General features: G+C 32.3%; 1 protein-coding gene across 4 annotated transcripts in view; it reads right to left on the bottom strand.

Moving 5' to 3' along the window:
• Positions 1–16,496, bottom strand: part of Scgdelta (Sarcoglycan delta) — a 163,348-nt gene that overhangs the window by 35,752 nt on the left and 111,100 nt on the right. For 3 of the 4 annotated variants that reach the window (XR_013007654.1, XR_013007655.1, XM_076417386.1), the window contains one exon: positions 11,440–11,659. Coding sequence is in view for 2 of the 4 variants with exons in the window: in XM_076417386.1 (XP_076273501.1) it covers positions 11,440–11,658 (219 nt within the window). In the remaining 2 variants the exon portion in view is untranslated. Of the gene's footprint in view, positions 1–11,439; positions 11,660–14,949; positions 15,059–15,124; positions 15,706–16,496 lie in introns of all 4 variants that reach the window. The other variant, XM_076417385.1, reaches the window with a different exon arrangement.

Genomic DNA, 16,496 nt, shown 5'->3' on the forward strand with positions numbered 1-16,496 from the left:
AGCTGAATCATGCTTCGACCTGTCATCTGATCACTCACCAGTTATTATAACAGTGAACTCCAATATTCTCAACAAAATAAAACCACCTTCTTTGCATAACACCAAAACCAACTGTCCATTATTTAAGAGATACGGAAATAGCAGCAAAATATATAATAAAATCTATACAAGAGGCCGCATGGTACGCGATACCTAAGAGCGCAACATAACAAAAGTTTAGTTATATTTCATCTATAATTAAACAAAAATTGCCGAAAACAGAAAACTGCGAAAAATCTGGCAACAATTCAGAACCGAAGAAAACAGGAGAAAATTCAGCAAGGCCACAAAAGAGCTGAAAGAACAAAATCAACTTCACAATCGACAATCAACTAATACGTCGAAGAATCTTAAATGAATTGTCAGGAAAGTGCATCAAATTAATAACATTCATATTTAATGCCACGCTAAGATTTAATTACTTTCCTAGTACTTGTAAACTGGCTCAAAACATTATTATTCTTAAACCTGGGAAAAAATCAGAAGATGTCTCCTCTTACCGTCCATAAGCCTGTTAAAACAATCACAGAGGAGAGAGAGATTTATTATTCCAGGCCATTAATACGGCTTCCGTAATAAACACGGAACAATAGTACAAATATTGATTAGTCAACAAGATTAACAAAAACTTAAACCATAAAAATTATTGCTCTGCTATATCTCTCAGGCCTCCGACAAGGTGTAACACTAGACTACATATTAAATTAAAAAAGCTTTTGCCCCATACGCACTTTCAATTGCTAAAATAAATCGTACCTCACAGACAGACTTTTATTGTCAATATATATATAGAATACACTGACCTACACCCAATATATTCGGGTGTTCCGCAGGGCAGTGTTCTTGGCCCATTGATATATCTTATGTATACAGCTGACCTGCCGACCTCAAGAAACACTACTGTTGCAACATATGCTGACGATACAGCGGTTTTATCACCCCACGAGGATCCAATATCAGCCACAAGAAACCTCCAACTTCATTTTAGCAAAGTCGAATTTTGGTTGAAAACGTGGCGTAACAAAGCACATGAGTCAAAATCTACCCATGTCATATTCACCTTTTGTAGAAGAACATGTCCCTCAGTAAAATTGAATAATCATGAAATCCCGCAAGCAGAAAACGTTAAATATTTGGGAATGCATTTCGATCCACGTTTGACATCGAAAAAACATGTAGTTACGAAACGCACACAGTTTGGGCTTAAACTAAACCAACCAAATGTATTGGCTGATAGGGCGTAAATCTAAATTATCATTAGATAATAAGGTTTTGCTGTATAAGTGAATACTTAAGCCCAATTGGATCTATGGTATTGAACTGTGGGGTACTACTAGCAAATCTAACATAGATATCATCCAGAGGTTCCAGAAGTGTTGCGACTCATCGTCGATGCATATTACGTGTCCAACAAACTGATTTAGCGTGATATCCCCGTAGAACTCATAAGGCAATTCTTTGTGCTGTGTTTTGGTTTAAGTTAAATATTTTTATACGTGGGGGGCTGCAGAAATGAAGCACTTGCAGCAATAATCAAGTTTATTCAACGTCAACGCTCTGTAAATGTTCAAGAGCGTGGTTCTATGGGCACCACAATTAAAGTAAAACTAATTTATAAGCTTAATGAGATTTATAACTTTTTAAGAGAAAAAACATTGAAAATACAATCCACTAATAATCATCTAACAATAATTTTTAACAGATTATTTTGTATAAACCCCCGATATTTAAAACATAATGATCATAAAAGCCGATTGTACAATCCTTGTTTCTCCATCTTTGTCTGTTTTACTTCACGGTTCAATAACTCTCATATAAAATTAAATATTTCGGTTTATAAATTGCCATTTAAGAATTGCGTGGATTTGCATAAAAGCCCTTGGCCCTATTATCTTCCAAATTAATTTTGATGCTCTGTTATTATAGTCGTTCTTTTCTTTCGTCCTATAGCTTTCCGCGGTCTCCCTTCTCTCTTGTTTGGTAATTTTTCATTCAGTGGATTTCTTTATTTCGTACCTTCAAGCTATAATTAGCGGACTTTGATGTTAAAGCCTGACGTTAAGCGTCGATATAAAGAACGTTTGCGTTATAATTTTTAAGTTATTTTTGGTGGAAAATTTCAGTAGCTCATTATTTAGAAATGCCTCAGTTCTGTTAAGTTCAATACAACTGGTACAACAATTTGTGTGTGTGTGTGGGAGTATATTTAATCTATCAAAGTGATATACGGTTTCATTGTTGAAAATACAATAGCTTTATAATGCATTAATAAAAGGAAAACCAAGAAAATTGCTTTAGCTTTGTGTTAATGGAAATATTTCGAATTTAGTTTGTTTTAAGGAAGTTCTATTTTGCTTGATATAATTTCATTTTCCTAATTTCTTTTCTTAGTTTAATTTAATTATGTAGCATAATCAATAAGTTTCAGACATATGGGTATTTCTTAACCTTTCTAAACTTAACCTTGTCTGTTCATTTGAAAATTTCATAATAATCGGCCGTTTAGTTTATTTTTTATATTTTAAAGTCTCATTTTTTACGATCGAGGGTTTATCTAGACTGGATCTACTGTTTTAACCTATGCTACGAACCACGGTCCTCGGCATTAGGCCTACCGACTGGCCAGTGACCAATTTAGAGACCATCCCAGAGGACACCCGGTCTTACTTCCGTTTAGTGTAAAAGTTGTTGTAGTTTTAGTGAAACATACATTTTGTTCTTTTTAAAACGCACGTCAATGATGAACTTGATGGCCTGAACTCAAATCTTCTCTTCATGTTCCAAGATTGGTAGTTTTCGAGTGCGGGCATTGCGACAACACTGCGTTCTTATAGAAGTTGTCAGCTGGTGACACTGGATTAAACATCATTTGGAAGTTCCTTTTTTTGAGATGTGTAAAATGCAGAGACAACATTGCAAATGTTTTCGTTATGTCTGTGGACGTTTTATGCTCGCTAAACCTGAAAAACTAATGACAAATGCATTTAAAGATATGTATTTAATATAGAGTACTTTGGTTTTGCTGTACAAAACACTAACAACCCATGGGTACCAAAACTGTTTTTAATACGTGCATAACAAAGCTGTACATTGGCAGTTTCTTCAGATACAAGTATAAAATATGTCTTAAGAACTCAATCATCATCATAATCAGCGACAAGCGAAAGCGATCACTATTCATTATGCGAAATTCTGATATTCGAAAACTAATATCTGGCGCAAAGTTTGAAAATGTTGTTCACAACTTTCTCGATAACTGCAAGTCACCGGATTACCAGCAGGTAACTCTAGGTAATACGTTTATGGTCGGAAGACATTGCATTGTCAAACACCTAATATGTGGGGATGTGAGGGAATCAAGGATTGTAACCTCAAAAGGTAGGGAGCTGCTGAAAGGGATGAATACAGATAACTAACAACATATATTTATTGGAGAACCAACATATTTCCTTCAGACAGAAATAAAAAACCCGATATTAAAGACAAAAAATATTTATACAAAAAAGTGTCGGAGAGAATCATGTTCATCGTTGATTTGTCTCGTGAAAATTCATCAATAACCCTAGCAGTTTCTTCAAAAATAAACCTTCTTCTGTGTGTAATAATAGAATTAACTGAAAATTTAGATAGAATCTTCTCTCATTACATTAAAAAGCAATGATTATTACAAAAAATTACAGGTAAGAGCATATGTCGTGACCTCTAAGTGTGAAATATTTCCAAATAAAAAACATACACACTGAAGAAAATAAAAAAATATTTAATAAAGCAATAAAAGAGCCGAAGGAGTTTATTCAAAATGAACAAAACCAAGGCATACAGGAATACTTAGAAAATCTGACACCAACTGACACTACAGATTATTCATTGCCGAAATTGGCAATACGAAAACTCAAAAGTCCCCAGCAATAAGGAAAGTGCTGACATCTCAAAGTATTTCAACAATTTCTTTAAACCCTTCTCATCTGAGCTATCTCAAGATGACGAAAATAAAAGAAAGATTAATTGTAAAAAGCACCTGGATATGATCTAATTAACGGAAAATATTTTAGGAAATATCAAAGAGGACTATAAAATTATTAATATTCATATATAATGCCATATTATGAACTAATTATTTTACTAGCATCTGGAAAGTACCTCAAATAATAATGATTTTCAGACAATGGAAAGCACCAGAAGACCTCATCTCCTACCGGCTTATAAGTTTATTACCGATAATCTCAAAAGTTTTTGAGAAGCTGTACATAATAAGAAGAAGTGTAAGAAGCTCAATTGTATAATAGAGTATAATAATTGCATAATAGATGATCATTACAGAACACCAATTTGGGTTTTGCAATAAGCGTGGAACAACTGAACAAGTACATAGATCTATTAACAAAGTAAACAAGGACTTAAACGTCAAAACATATTGTTCAGCTGGGTTCCTAGACACATCTCAGGTCTTTGATAAAGTATAACATACGGGATTGCAGTTTAAATTAAAGGAATTTCTGCTTCATCCGGATTATGAGCTATTAAAATCTTACCTCACAGAACGTCATTTTACTGTAAAACAAGGCGACGAACATAATGGATGATGTACTGGGTCATCTGTACTAAAATAACCACTATGGCAATGTACGCAGACGGCAGTATTAACCTCTCATGAAGATCCTGCTATAGCATCAATTAACCTACAGACACGCCTAAATCAAATACAAATATGGCTGAAAAGGTGGATTATAAAGGCCAACGAAACAAAATCCAGTTATATAATTTTTACGCTGCATAGCAGAACATGTCCCCCAGTCTATATCAATAATTATCAAATCCCACAAGCAGAGGATGCTAAATATCTTGGTATGCACCTAGATCCACGCCTAACTTGGAAGAAGCACATACTAGTCAAACGGAAACAACTTGGACTATGCAAATTAGATAACATTAGATAACAAGATATTATTGTATAAATCTATAGTCAAGCCTATTAGGTCATATGGAATCCAACTATGGCGAATCGCTATATCTAATATATCTAATAAATTTAATATATCCATTATACAACGTTTCCAAAATAAAGTGTTGCGTGCCATTGTCGATGCTCCGTACTATATTTCAAATGAAGTGATACGACACGATATTCCTCTAAAACTAATAGCGAATGTAATTCAAAGTGTTTGGGTGTACTTCGAAAGAGTGTTAGTGTATCCCAATGTAGCCGCTAATTAGACTAGCGTCCAATAACATCCGATCTGATTATTTGACACATATATACATTAGAATAAGCTTTAGAATAAAACTAAAGCCAGCTTGTTGGCGCAGTGGTAAATGCGCCAGGACGGTCCACCTACTGTTGCGATAGTTGCGGGTTAGAATCCTGCTGGGACCATGGTCGTAAATTTATGCTTGTGATTGTCCTAGGCAAGAGTGTAAAATCCGGCAAGAGAAAACGATCCCATTCATGCCAGTAACCAAGCTGGGTAAGACCGGATGTGTTCTGGGATGATTTCTAAGTTGGTCACTCGCCAGTCGGTAGGCTTAATGTCGAGGACTTTTGTACAGGAGATCGTTTAATGAAGTGATTATCTACATGCCTTGTATATATAATAATACATACTTATTGCCCTCTGGGAAGATTGTGGAACTAATTTGAACTAATAAAAAAATCTATCGCAATCTCGTTGCTCAATGGTATTGCTATTTTTCTTAAAAAACGAAATATAAATTACTATTTTTATCTTTTAAATTAGCTTAATGTATCTAAAAAATACTCATTTTATCTGTTAATATTATAAATATTTTAAAAACAATAACCTTTAAATTCATTCAGCATTTGGCATCAATACAAAGTCACAATTAGAACTGTTTTAATTGCGAACAATTTCACGGTTTTTTTGTCCTGAGAGATCAGACAAAGGTTTTACGGCATATTTAAATATTCTTTATTCAGGGGATGTTTTTATTATCTGCCTTTCAGTCCTAATTAACAGGATCAGGCGGCAAGTGGTCACGCTGTGTTACGGAATTTGTCCAACTTTTGTTCTGTTTTCTTTTTGTATATCTAACATTGTGATGCTTTCCAGCATTGTTCGTTATTGCATTGCTGTACCTTAAGTACGCCTGGAATAGTAGAGTTACGAGGGTTGCCATTTGTATTGATGAATTTGAATAGAATTTGAGTACGGTTATTTATCAGCAACAAACAATCAATTATTAACTTACTTTTTCCACTTTTTTATTATTGTTTAAAAATATGTTAAAGTTTTCTTTTTACCAAGGAACGCTTTAACGTGGGCCTCGAACCACGGACCTCGGCATTAAGCCTACCGACTGGCTAGTGACCAACCTGGAGACCATCCCGGAAGACATCCGGTATTTCCCAGCTTGGTTACTGGCGTGACTGGGATCGTTATTCCTTGTCGGCTTTTCCACTGTTGTCTATAAAGACATTTATAATTACAATCATAAACATAAAGTACATCCATGCCCCAGCAGGATTCGAACCCGCGACTATTGCAACAGTAGGAGAACCGTCCTGTCGCCTCGATCACAACGCTGACGAAGCCGGCACTTTTATTGTTATACCACCCACAATTCATTGTTTTTATTGCTTTTTGATCCTTGAATTGTCAAGAATTATGAACAAACATTTACAATATTCCGTTCAAATAGCTATAATTCCAGGTAATCTCGTCTCTTAAATTTTCGATATATTTTAATGATATTGTTGAAATAAATCAATATCTCCGACAGGACAGCTATATGCTAGAATATACAAATAGTATAAAAGCAAGTTTTATTTCTTTATATTTTCTAAATATTTTTTTTCTAAGACGCAGACAAGTACCATTCCAGGAAATCATAAATCGTTCCCAATATCTATGGTACTTAGAATACCATCGATATTTCATACCTTTTAATTTTGGGTTGTTTATGTTTTAAAAAAAATCTTGAATGAAAATGTAAAGGAGCTAGGTGGGACTGCCGCTTCTCTTTATTTGTAAGTTGTCACCTTTGCGAATACTTAAAATTTACCATGAATGACAACATTGTTGATATTTCTTCGGGTACTGTATTTGCTAGATGTGATATTTTAACACGTCCAAGGGATGTTAGAATTTCATAAGAGTTCATTTCTGAGGACGCGACGCTCAGAGCATCTTATTCGTATTAATTTTTTTTATATCTTAAGGTCTGCTTTTACCAACTAGGGGTTTATCTGGACTGGACCTACAGTTTAACGTAGGCTCCGAACCACGGTCCTCAGCATTAAGCCTACAGACTGGCGAGTGACCAACTTTAGAAATCAGAAGACATAAGATATCCGGTCATATCCAGCCTGGTTACTGGCGTGACTGGAATCATTTTCCTTCTCGGATTTTACACACTTGCCTAGGACAATCACAAATTTTAAATAATCACAGACATACATTTCCGACCAATGCCCCAGCAGGATTCGAACCCGCGGTTATCCGAACAGTAGGAACACCATCCTATTGTCTTTACCACTGCGCCACCAAGGCAGCCTGTATTAAGTTTATTTTACTGTGTTTTGTGCTGTCCAACCTGAGTTTCATTAAATGGTGAGTTTGTTCATAGATTATTCCAGTTTTATGTTTTAATTTCCATTTATTATTTATTAAATCTTCATTTACTATGTTCTATTTATTATTTTATATTTATTAGTTTTCATTTATTATTTTCTATTTATTATTTTCTACTTATTATTCCTTATGTATTATTCTTTATTTGTTATTCTCTACTCATTATCTACTTATCTACTCTCTATTTTTATATTCCATTTTTTATTTCTTGGAGTCGTCGTATATTCCCCATTAAATTATGGAAAATCAAAGATTTACCTACCTACACTACCTATCTACCTTTATTGTCAGTTGTATAATGATTGTCCGTCAATGATATTGACTTACTATGGACTAAGTTTGTTGTAAACCAACCTGGTTATACCATCACAGCTATTGATTACCATTGTCATCGTCCGCTATTGATATTATCAATACCATCCACTATCAGTACATGACAGTATATTTGTTTACTGATACTATGACTCGTTAGTACTATGATCCGATAGCATAATTGATTATCCGTTCTTTTAGCTGCCATTATTTTAATTGTCAGTACCGTTATGTTTCAATATTACGAAGTATTGTATTGCAGTATATTATTAAAAGTATCTATCGTAATAATCATCGATTATTTAATTATATTTGAGGTATATTTTTAATTTTACCCTTGTCATTGAAAACTGTTTGAACAGTTACGTTTTTTTAATAGTTTTCATGCTTATTTGCTTTATTTATTGTGCCACTTGTGTAAGTAGTTGTTATATCATTTATTTTGATCTCTGTGTGTATTTATTTAATATTTTACATTATTTTATATAGTATTATTAAATATAATTTTTAATTTAAGTCTTGGGTTTAAAATTAGAACTACATATGCCAGAATATTCCAGTAGATATTACAAAGTGTTATGTTTCTAGTAAAGTCAATTTAATGTAAATTTCTTCCAAAAATATTATTTATTATGACATACATTTAATTTGCTGTATTTATACAGAGAGATATATGAAAATAGCCTTTTTGTTTGTACCCTAATTAAAGTCAAATTGCATTCAGTACTTTTGTCAGTCAAACGCAGTGCGTCGTTTTTTTTGTTACCTTCTTTGTTGCTATAAAAATACCACCACACAGTGACAATTAACGGGGTTTTAATTGCGAACGTTTCGAAAAAAGTTGCAGATCTACTCATTCTCTTTTATCATTATTTATGGCTTGCCTAGCCATTCTTTATTCCACTAACGTCTTTATTTAGTGCCTTCCAGCGATAATTAGCAGAATTTGTATGAGAGATGGCTGACGTTAGGGCAGGATGGAAAGTTATTTCGCTTCATTGTCTGTCTTTTATTTTCGGTGGAGCTCTCGCTCGTATTATGTTTTTTTTAATATGTACCTCAAATTGTTATGCAGCAAGTTCGAATAGGTCTTAATATTCGGTATTCGGTCGCATTTACTAAAACGAGAAAATGTTGTTAATATCAGTTTGTAGTATAGGTTTCTTTAACAGGATTAACCTTTTACCTATCACTCAAACTGTTCAGTTAATATAGTTCAGTATAATTCAGTCATAATAGTTATATCTGCAAACCATTTAATCACAAAAAAAGGTAAGAAACAACTTGGATAAACATAAACACTTCGTTATATCGAAATAAATATAGGAGGCGATTAAAAATAGTCGAAATTCCTCGAAACATGCATCTTCTATATCAGAAGTGATATGTGCAGATATAATAAAAAACCAGACATCGCTTTCTTTGGAAGATATACCCGACTCTATTTCAAAAATGCAGTGATAAAGTCAACAATTTCAAATTAGCTATTTTATTTTACGAAAAGAAGGCGATTTATCTATTAGAAATAATTTCCTCGAGTGCAGCAGTGAATCCGCAGCTAGTGGTGTAACAGTCGCGCGATGTGAGATAAGAGAACAAATGGTAAAAATATTATCCAGAGTTTAAACTCACAATATGTTCAAATGCCAAAATTATCTGAAGAGTTTTGATGAGTTTTACTGTAAAGCTATTCAAAATTTATAATAATAGTACAATTTAATATTTGAGTATTTCTATTTTCGGCCGTTCAATGGGATGTTTATAAAATGCAATAAATTTAAAAGATAATAATTTTTAAGTGGTTTATTCACTGGTTCGTCAATTCCTAAACAAAGAAGTCGAAATTGATTTTACAAAAAAAAAAAGTATCATATGTCCTAATTAGTAACTCCATAAAGATTACTTTAATATATCTTTCACTTCTTTCAGATCTTTCTCTTTTTAAATAAAAAACATACATTTTACATTCTCCCATTCATAATTTCTAGATTAACATTTTAAAAATAATTATGCTTTTGATATAAGGAAATAAAAAGATAGAATTTTAATATAACTTATTTAAATTTATAGCACTCAAGATAGATGAAAAAGGGAAAACTATATTCCATTTTCATCATATTTGCCGTGATATAACCAGAACTTTCAGTCAGAAATGTATTTATATATTTAATATTTATAATTATGTTAATTAATTTGATAAATTATATGGTATCATAACAGCATATTTCTCTTACAAGTATCTGTAATAGTAATTTAAACTAATCAATCAAATGCAGCAAAAATCGATCTTAACACTTTCTCTGCTAAGACTATGAAAAACAGTTCTCCGGGTTCACCTATCACCTAACAAGTCAGTTGAAAAGTCCCTGGTCTACCATAGTAATACACATTTTTTGGCAAAATTAGTTTTTTTTTATTCAACATAATCCTCTTCAAGGGTGATACACTGATTATAGCGACCCTCTAACTCTTCGATACTACTTTTCTAGTACGATTTGTCCTTTGCTTCAAAATAGGCCTCAGTGTCATCGATCACCTTCATTCCACGACAATTTCTTTTCAGCGAGCATTCTTTTGAGACACGAGAACAGAAAATAGTCGCTGGTGGCTAGATCTGGAGGATACGGTGGATGAGGCAGAAATTTGAAGCCCAATTCATGGATTTTTGACACGGTGCATGCGGCCGTTTTTCGGTGAAAATCCTTCAAACGGTCCAATAACGCTATGTAATAGTCGCTGTTGATGGTCCTTCCTTTTTCGAGGTACTCAATGAAAATTATTCCAGGCGTATCCTAAAATACAGACGCCATAACCTTGCCAACCGACTGTTGCGTTTTCCCATGCTTTGGAGCGGGTTCATCACATGCAGTCCACTCGGATGACTATCGATTTCGTCGGCAACAATCTCTTTTGGGCGTCCACTGGGTTTACCGCTTTCGGTGCTCATTTCACTACGTCTAAACTTAGCATACCAATTCTTGATGGTTGATTTTACTGGAGCAGTGTCCGGAGACTCGGCATCAAGATAAGTTTTTGCTTCAACTGTATTTTTACCCTTCAAAAAACAATATTTTATCAACACGCGAAATTCCTCTTTATCCATTTTTTTTCACAATAACAAAAGTTGTTTTATTCAAAATGCTATAGTTCACAAACTAATGATCCGACCGCTGTCAAATTTATACGCGCATCTTTTGAGGGTTAAGGCTAACTAAAAAACATATGGATTTAATTATAGTAGCGCCATCTATATGTCAGGCCGGGGACTTTTCAATTGATCTGTTATGTTGTGGAACTAACATTAAATTTTGTTTGATTTATATTGAGTGTTGCTTTATGTAATATATATTTAGTTTTTCACTACGATAATGTCGGAAATAATATTTGAACTGTATTGATACATTTTTGCTTACAATGACAATTTGTTTCTCTCTTATGTGATCATGATATTTGGCTGTTAAAGTAAGTATGAAACTATAAATTATTATTTGTTACTTACAACTGAGAAATCCATCACTTTTAACACCCATAAGGTGAGTGCTAAATTCACGATAACCATAAATAAAAGTATCAAAATGAGGGCGTATAGACACTTTTTCCTCCATCCATATATGCCGACGCGAAATCCTTGATGGCATCGTGGCGAACTTTGGTTTCGTGAGACATCGTTTTGTGGATCTGAGGACAAGCCCGTCGCATCGGACTCATTTTTTTTCATCCTGAAAAAGAAACGGCTTATATTAACAGAGAAAAATTACATTTATAACACTAATAATAATAATAATAATAAGGCTAACAATGTTAATGCTACAAACACATTATAAGTTTCGGGAAAAAGTTTTTTTTTTCGTGAAAATATCTCTATAGAACGTTTAAAAGGTAACTGTCAGCAGACAATCTTAATATAAAGTTAGCATTATTCAGCTCAGAAGGCCATTCTGGAATGGAAAAATACAGTGCGGGAAATTCGAAAATTGCGTTACGTTTATGGTGATGAGTACTTAAGTGGACATGGTAAATACTTGAAATTATTGGTGAAATTGTTAAAAATATCAAGGTAGACCTTCCTAGAAGTGCGTCATTCTTTACATTTTATTATGGTTGATATATGGTACTGTTAAATTTTTGCTTTAATAAATAGATTCTCTTGTTTTTTAGCAGCGTTAGAAATAAATACTTAACTTTACTTCGCTTGTAACCTGTTCAATATGACATAAAACAATTATCTATCCCGAAAACCAAAATTCTGGACCCGATACAGTTTTTCTTTAGGTCTTTAGGGCGATTTTGATAAAATGTCATTTATTTTGTCTATCGCTCCATATAGTAACAACGTCACGTATCTCGAAATGATTTTGGTAAAAAATATAATAAAACGCATTGGCTAATTTCAAGATAATCACAATTATCAGTATATATTCAATTGCTATCATACAGGCAAGTATTAAAATTTATATGTACATATGGAATTCAATTATGGAGATGTTCCGCGAAAAGCATATAAATACAAGTCTTGAGAAGTACTGTAGGTCCATCCAGATACTACAAGATTGATTACTTACAGCGAGACTTCCAGATACCGACTGTTAATATCGAAGTATTACAACTCTTGGACACAAACTCAAAAGAATCAAATCACTTGGTCTTATATAAGGTAGTATAGTGGAGGTGCTTATATTGTTATACGATAAAAATATAAACGTATATAAACTACTAGCAGAACAAACACTATAAGACGATCACTATAAAATCCAATTAATGATTTTCTTCTGATAATATCCTATAATTGAAAAACAATTAAAAGATAAAAATTCCTGGACTCAATCTCAGCGCCGCCTGCCGGGTCCGGTTGTGAATCTATACCATTCTGGAAACCATCCACATAAACGTATAAAAAATTCATCAAAACTGGCCTAATCGTTTAGGAATTTAATGGTATGCACTGGGTATACATAAGGTATGTTATGGTTATCCAACATAATTTTTTCGTACCCTTATATCAGTGACTTTTTAACTTATAAAATATTTTTCTTAATTGTGAATTCGGAGAAATATTCAAATACACATTCATGTTGCTCTATTACTTATACTATATATAAAAAAGAGGATTTGAGGTTCTATGAATGTTTAAAATTTGGAAAGAGTGAGAAATCAAGGTGAACTATATTTGTTCAATAGAGTTGTTGGTGTTTATCAAAAAGTTACTGAATTTTCTGTGTGAAAGGATACGACCTGAATAAAATTATTTTTTCTTCTCTTTTTTATATTTACTTGGTCCAAAGCCTGCGACAATAATCAAAGTTTGTTGTTTAATTCATTCGGAGATATATAAGAATTTCTGTTTTATTTCAAGAAAATCCATAGCCGGCGCTAGGGCAGAATATCTACTTCTTAACCAGTACGCTTCTGGTGGTGCCATAACATTTCGAATATTCTTCATTAAATCTTGTTACAGTTGTTGGTCGGCCGCAGCTATTCCGGCCTCCGACATTGTTAATGTCCTATTTTTCAGATCTCTTTCTGTGATCTTGCTTCATGCCTTTTTCGAAACCGATCTCTGAATCTTCCATCCAAAAAGTTGATTTCGCCACAGAAGTCTGTGAGGAATTCGTTCACCTTTTTTTCGTTCACTGATATATCTAAGCCATTGTAATATGAGTTTTGAATTTGTTTCTCAACGTGCTTATTTTCGCATCATAACGAGTCCCTGTATGCAAGCCTTGGGGCCATACATATATATTGTTGGGATAAGTATTCGAAAGAGGCTGATTTTAGTCTTGAGGATGTTTTTTAAACATTTTAAAAAGTTTAAAATTAATCCCAACTTTAAAATTTCATCCTATTACGGTAAGTTATTTGGTATTTAATTTGAATATTTTTTAAAATATATCAAGACTTTTTAAAATATTTAAAAAATATGAATTATTTTTGATCTATATATTTATATTTTTATTTATCGACATATTGTAGAATCAAAATATCTATACTTATTTGTAAATATATCGATATTTTTTCGATATCCCTACATTGATCATTCATTTGCTGTCTTCCAGGCAGAAAAATACTGATATTTCTTTTAAAATATATTTCTGATCGATATTTTTCTGAACAAATATATTTATATTGAACCTTTAAAAGAAGAAGTTTTTTAAAGAAGTTTATCGTACTTTTTGAATCTTTAGAATTAAGCACCAAGAAGTTATTTTCAGTTTTTAAGTATATCAGGATACATTTCTCAATAAATGTATCCGAATTTGGTGCAGGCGCTTACTGGGCTCTATTTATTTTTCAAACAAAGAATAAAATTTGGCGCATGCATATATACAGTTTCATTTACTTATTCCTTTTTTATGTATAAATTATTTTTTATAAATACAAATTTGATAAATAATTGATTTAGTGTTGAAAGTGTACATAAGGAGAGAAATAAACATTGACAATTTGAATATAAAATATATTTTATTTAAACAATTATTGAATAAAATGAAATAATTTTTTTTAATGCCTTTCTATTTTTATAAACAGACATTATTTAAATTAATTTACATATTTGATTAATTCATATGAACTCCAAGAACCATATAAATAAACATTAGCAAAAAAAGCAATATAGTTAAAGCCAAACGAAAAAGTCACCACTATATATGAAAGCAGTTAAATTCTCTTAAAAATCTCCAAATATGATCAACTATGGTCGCTGCTGCAATTTTTGGTACTATTATAGATCCACAAACGTCATTAATGAATTGACTACCTCGAGCTTTCGATCAACATTTTATATTTTTAAGCTGAAAGAAATCTCAGTCAATACATCATTATTTTTACAAAACAATAATTTATATACCCAAACTCTTATATAATAATGCATTGTATTTTCCTTGTCATTATCTAATGATCTATTAGATTAGATCTATTAGACTATTCCCTAATGATCTACTAGGGTGTCGTTGATAATTTGATATCTTGTTCATTTGATCCATGTATACTTTATCAGCAGATTTAGCTGTACATTGTTCTTACGTTATCTTAACAAAATTGTTTTTAAATTCTTCTTCTCTGATTCTCTGAATTTCATATTCTTCGACGTTCACTCTCAAAAAATTCTAGCAACATCTCACCTATAAAATAAAATTAAAAATAATTACTAAAATATATTATGTTTAAAATAAATGTCTAATTATTACCAGTTACTACAATTTTTGCTACTATTCTTGATGAACAAACCTCATTCATCACTTGACTATTTCCAACACAAGAATCATTTTCTTCTCTCTTCTTGTTATCATTAAATTTTGGAATATATTGATACCTATTCGATGTCGTTGAAAATGATATGTTATAAAGTTGGCAGCCAACATTTCCATTATAAGTAAAATTGATGCTGTTTGGATTTTATAACTTTTCTTTAAATTTAACCTAATATTCCGTAGTTACCATTGTTCTTTCATATTTTAAAACCAATGTACGTTAAACCACCAAGAATAACACAACAATTTAATTATTGTTACTATAGAATTATTAATGTAACAGAAAATTTAAATATCCTAGATTTTTTTGTTGGTTTGACATGATCGACTGTACTGATCAACTCCAAAAGAATGAACCGCTATTGGAAAGGGAAGGCTAAAAGTACTTAATACGACTTTACGACCATGCCCCGGTAACAGTAACAGTACGAGGACCGTCCTGTCGCCTTTACCACTGCGCCAACAAAGCCGGCAAAGGTAGTACTCTCGTTTACTAAGTAATTGCGTAATATTGTCATCTGAAATGATAAAAATTATTGATAAGTATTTTTATTTTAAATAATAATAACAATAAGCCTGTAATATATCTTGTAATAACTTAAATAGTTGATGAAATGAAAAGCATCGTTAAAATTAAATTAAACATAAATTTTACTGTTTAGTATTACGAAAGACGCTGTATGTTGGTAAATTTAAACGCCTGATTCCGCAAACTAAACCCAAAAGTTAGTTGAGCGCTGTCTTCTATTTCAATATACGGAACGTATCGTCCATTGTCGCCAACTTTGACATTTCCATTATAGTTTTCGCAATGGAAAAGAATGAAGTCAAGAAACATTCCCCATTGTTGCCAAACAGTATCGGTAACCTTTTAAATGGAGATAAACTTTGTGCCGGTCAATCATTCTAATAATCAATTTTTTTCTATTTGTTGTGCCTGCCATTTTGATAGATGTTTTTTTTTTCTTTTTGTGCAGCTGGTGTTCGGTCGAATAACGTAATATTGGAATCGGTGTTTTGCGTAACATTTTTATATGTTTTGTAGTAAACTAATTAAAACTTTAAAAACATTAAAAATGATTGTTATATACTGGCTGACCCGGCGGATCTTGTTCCACCAGAAAATCAATTTAAGTTGGGTTAGCTGTGTTAGTTTAATAAGACAGATAAACTCACGTCACCTAAATTTATGATATTAAAAGGTTCAATATTGCCACATAAATTTGAGGTTTAGTTCTTTCGGGCATGACATAACAAAATTATAATTTCAATAAAAAAATGAAACAAAAATAATATTATTAAATATAAT

Source organism: Rhynchophorus ferrugineus, unplaced genomic scaffold (assembly GCF_030347505.1).
Source record: "Rhynchophorus ferrugineus isolate W39M unplaced genomic scaffold, kcgeb_rfMv2 rfM11, whole genome shotgun sequence".
Taxonomy (NCBI): Eukaryota; Metazoa; Arthropoda; class Insecta; order Coleoptera; family Curculionidae; genus Rhynchophorus; species Rhynchophorus ferrugineus.